This window comes from Limulus polyphemus, unplaced genomic scaffold, assembly GCF_000517525.1.
Source record: "Limulus polyphemus unplaced genomic scaffold, Limulus_polyphemus-2.1.2 Scaffold79, whole genome shotgun sequence".
Lineage (NCBI taxonomy): Eukaryota > Metazoa > Arthropoda > Merostomata > Xiphosura > Limulidae > Limulus > Limulus polyphemus.
Genome location: NW_013665689.1, coordinates 71,051 through 76,035, shown reverse-complemented (window position 1 = coordinate 76,035; position 4,985 = coordinate 71,051). Strand labels below are relative to the sequence as shown.

At 31.3% G+C, this 4,985-nt stretch overlaps 1 protein-coding gene across 2 annotated transcripts in view; it reads right to left on the bottom strand.

The window, feature by feature from the left end:
• LOC106467317 (E3 ubiquitin-protein ligase RBBP6-like) overlaps positions 1–4,985 on the bottom strand; it is a 79,394-nt gene that overhangs the window by 16,288 nt on the left and 58,121 nt on the right. For both annotated transcript variants that reach the window (XM_013927665.2, XM_022396136.1), the window contains exons 8-10: positions 4,362–4,480; positions 3,363–3,532; positions 1,114–2,212 (exon numbers count right to left, since the gene is read on the bottom strand). In XM_013927665.2, coding sequence (XP_013783119.1) covers positions 1,114–2,212; positions 3,363–3,532; positions 4,362–4,480 — 1,388 coding nt within the window. The remainder of the gene's footprint in view (positions 1–1,113; positions 2,213–3,362; positions 3,533–4,361; positions 4,481–4,985) is intronic.

Here is a 4,985-nt window from a genome sequence, read left to right as displayed (position 1 = left end):
ACTTCTCTCTCTCTCTCTCTATTACCATATATTTCAAAATAAAATAATAATCTACAAGAGTAGCTGAAAATCATTTTCGGGTGAAGATTTTTGCTCGACCCATGTTCTTCTCTGTGCAGGTTTAGATTGATGTATATTGTGACTAGAGATAAAGAATTATGGCTAAACAAAATACTTCTGGGTTAAAATATTGGCTACAAAAGAAATTATGGTGACCTAGCTAATGTCAGTCAGATTCACAAGCATGAACCTCTGATGTTTGTTTCATTTACCTATTTTAAATGAGTTAAAAAGTAGCAGAAAAAACATTAACATGTACTCTGTAATAGTGAATTTAAAACACTTTTATGTACAGAAATATTTGTAGGAGTAGGTGAAAGTTCTAAATACAATTACTTGATATTATTCTCCTCATTTGCTAGTTTAACTGACAACAGTTACTAAAATACACTAAATTTAAGTATGTTTAAAAATAAAACTGTACAATATCCATAAATTCAGTAGCACAGACTGTGAGGTCAAGATTTAATATTCTTAAGGACCATTTCTAATACAAATATTTTCTTTCTGTCTAGAAGTTTCATATTAATCACAAGCATTTTTAAAAGTAATGTTCACATCACAGTAAGCAGAAAAGTAACTTGTTACTGTAATATAGAATTAGTTTTTCCAGCAGCAAAATGTGTGTAAGATATCTAAAAAAGTATAAAACCATATACAGCTCAAAGACATTTACCTTTAAACTAATCAGTGCCTCACAAAGAATACTTTAATATTTGATTATCTAAAGAAATAAGAGAATAGCTAGCAACTCATTATGGTTACCTAAACAAAATTTCCAATTACTTTGTCACACATAAGAGCTTAACAATCCTACAGATTAAAAAAAAACACATAGCTTTGCCAAACAATGGAGTTCTTCAGTACACCACACCAACCTAATTAAAGTAAAGAAAAACAAAACATCCACAAGAAACAAAATATGGATCATAAGAAAAATGAATGCATCATCAAAACCCAAAATATGAAAATGTTTAATTCAAATTACATCTAATTAATAATCCGCATTTTAAAATTAAAAATAAGTTCAAATTAGGAAATATAACCACATACTGTAATTTTGCAGTAGGTGGATCCTGAATTGGGTGATGTGGAAATGGTTCCTGTTTTACTTCAGGTCCTTTTCTACCATACAGGGGTTCCTGTCTTACTACAGCTGATCCCTGTCTAACAAGAGAAGCTTCTTGTCTCACTTGAACTGTGTTTTGTTTCAAATGGATGAGCTCTGGCTTCAGTTGAGGAACTTCTTTTACATAGAAAGGGTCCTTTGATATTTGAGGAGAATCTTGGTTCACTCCTGAAGTTTCTTGTTTCACCTGAACAAGTTCTTTTGTTTGGCCTTCCTTTATCACAGATGTTATTTCTAATCGTTTTTCTATTGGCTGCTCATGACTAATTGAAGAATCACAGGTTTTTGATGGTAGTTGTCCTATTGTATGGCTTATAGAAGTGGAAGCTGCATGATCCTCTTGGTCCTGTTCATGCAATGGGGAGGCTGAAGAACCAGCAGTGCCAACAAATTGGTTTGAAACTGAAGAATCTACAGATGTGTTTTTCTTTAGAGATTGGTCAAGAGAAGCTGAAGTATTCACTGCCTTTATTTCTGAATCATGAGATTTTACATCAACATGAGTGTTTTTTCCAATATACTGTTCATGAATTGGTGAACTAATCACTTTTTTCCCTGAGAGTTGGTCACGAGCTGGTGAATTTGTATGTGTTTTCTCCACAGGTTGTTCATGAGATGGTGAGTTTATCACTGTTTTCATTACAGTTTCATCACAAGGTGGTAAATCCATGCATATGTTTTTCCCTAAATGGTCACGAGCAGGTGAGCCAATCAGGGCTTTCCCCAAAAGTTGGTCATGAGATGGTGAATTTTTTCCAATTGACTGATCTCGGACAGGTGAACTGACTGCAGAATTTTTCCCGAGATGCTGGTCACGAGCTGGTGAACCTGTAGGAGTACACTTGGAAGCTTCAGCTAACTTTTGAACTAGTTTTTTTACCCTGGTGTAGCCAGTTTCATTTTTGAAATTCAGGACAGCTGTACGTAAAAAGCGATTTGGAATAAGGGTGTCGGGAGAAATATTAGTTTCATGGCACATTGGACACTCATGAGTTTCAGAGTCTAGAAGTGCCTGACGAACACCTGTAAGAATCACACAAGTTTGGATTTAATATTTTCCCAATCTCTAAAACAAATCAAACACATAAGGTTTCCCAAAGAAGTATTTAACAAAGAACTTCCCAATAATATATAATTTTTATAACAGCTTTTAATCAGCTTTAGATATATATAGGGTCGTGATGGTAATGTCTTACTAAAAATAATTTTAAAAACTTTAAGCAATATATAAGAAAACTAAATCTTAAGTTCAAAAACCAAGAACATCATTTTGTCAGTACATAAAAACAAGTATAATATATTAATCAAAAAATAATAAAGTACAAAATTTTAAAAGGTGGTTGAAATTACAATTATTATTCTTAATGCAATTCCTGGTACAAATTTCCTTACCCAAAAAAAAACTCTTTATATTCCTTTGTTGTACCTATTTTATTCTTAACTCAAATTTTTGCAGACTGTACTACTAACCACTAAAATACATATTCAATACTTAACACAAACTACAGCAATATTATTTGTACTTGAGCAAGTTCTCCACAAATGACTACAAAAAAAATTTATTGACACTCATTGTATAAAAATAAATTCTAAATACACTAGTGCTACATTATAAGCCAAAACTTCACACAATATGTCTCAACTTTTACGTTAACGTTTTTTAATGTCTTTGTTGTCACCACATAATACCCCACTAAATTCTTCATGGCTTAGAATATAGGCTGCACTACTGAACCTTGTACAATACTCTTATATCATTCACGATTTTGTTTTAGATTTTCTGTGATAATTTTTGGTAAGAAAATTTTTTGGAGGTGTAGACCTTTCTTTTTCTCACGACTATGGTTTATAATATATAATAAAATAAATCTACAGTAGGCTGAAGCAAGTTCCATTTAAAGAAGTGAGTTTATTCATGTTAGTGATGTTTGACTGTACTATTCTTACTGATAAGATACATTATTGCACTGCAGATGTTCGCATTAACATTTACAGAATTACGTTTCTATTTATAACCGAGTTCAATCTTTTTTAAACTTTCAAACTGTAATATAATTATTTTTTGTAGATCCAAACATCAACAAACCATGCTATTAAACATTATACAAGTAAATTTACTTTTTAAATTTTAACAACTTAATACTTAATACTTAAATTGTAAAATGATGCTAACATTCATCACAGAAGCTATTTCCACAGCAATGGATGAGGACAGCATCTTGAAGTAAGTCTCGACAAATCATACACTGAAGCTCCTCAGGGATCTGAGGTTCTGGATCTGGTTCTGGCTCTGGTTCCTTCAGAAATGGAGGCTTCTCCTTTTTTACTTCTTTGTATGCCTGACTGTAAAGAAATGAGATAGTTTTACTGTTAGCTCATTTTAGTTTTAATACCTTTAAAGTGATTCTATAAACTCGTACATAAAATAACCCTTGGCTATCAAAATATGTCTGGAGAAAATATTACCATTGTTATCATCATAAACATCAAAGTTAGCAAACACCTATGTACTACATACACATTACCTTCACAAAGTCCTTATAAACCAGTAATGCATACACAATGTATGATATTATCCACATGATGATATTTGTAGGTCATTAGACATATAACCATCCATAAAAGAACATAAAAACACAAAGATCCATACAAAGACATTGAGATGTATAACCAAAAAACATAATACCACCATCCATATAAAGCCATCTAGATATTAATATGTGTATAGAGTTTTTTATCAGTGTGTCTGGTGTCACAAGATTTTGTGAGGAACAGGCTAAATTAATTTCAACAAAAAGTGAAAATGCTCCTCACAGCATGGACAAACAATTCATGTGCTACATCTCAAAAATAGTGGAAAGGGGCTGCCAACAGCACCTTCATTTTTAGGATTACTTTTTATGTCCAGCACTAACAAACTACAATTACTTTTAATTCTGTATAACCAAAAAAATCCAAGAAAATAAACTTCACCACAGTAGCATTAAGTACTTCAAATACATTTAGCTTTCTGGTAGTTCTCAACTCTTCACTCTGATAACAATTAGTAAAAAATAAATAAAATGTTAAAACAAGTACAATATCAAAATATAGAAGAGACTAAAACAGTTTTTATCTATCTTACAAGTGCAATACAGTGTCAGAAATTACTTATTGTATTAAAAACACTCACTGATCAATGAGTGGAACAGCATATTCTCCAGTGCTTGTCAGCAGTGCTCCCTTGTGTTCTGGACCATCTACTGGAACCATAAAACTGCGGGGAATTCCAGTGCTCCTCTTAACATCCATCTGAAATACATCCATCCATGTATACAGAAAAATGCAGTATTCATACATTATCATCCACATTAATTCATAATACTGCATTTCAAACAAAATGCACAATATCCATTTATTTCTGCAAAAAATATAAAACCACACTTATGAACATACAACACCATCCATATTGGAAAATCTCAGCCAAAAATACAACAATTTTTTATATGCAGTATTATGATTCATATAGAACATATACTATTACTAAAATAAAGATAAGTAGATAATTCTAGTATTATCCATAAGTATTATCATCTAAATAAGGACATCAATATAGATATATGCTATGTAAATTATCACTCACTCAAGACAATCAGAGAAAGTCCAAATACTATTTATACAGTGTATATATATATATATATATATATATATATATATACTATACTACTACAACGAACTAATTATACTATAGTATACTAGTAGTAGTACTAACTTACTTTACTAATAGTAAGTAGTAATACTACTAATAATTAATTAA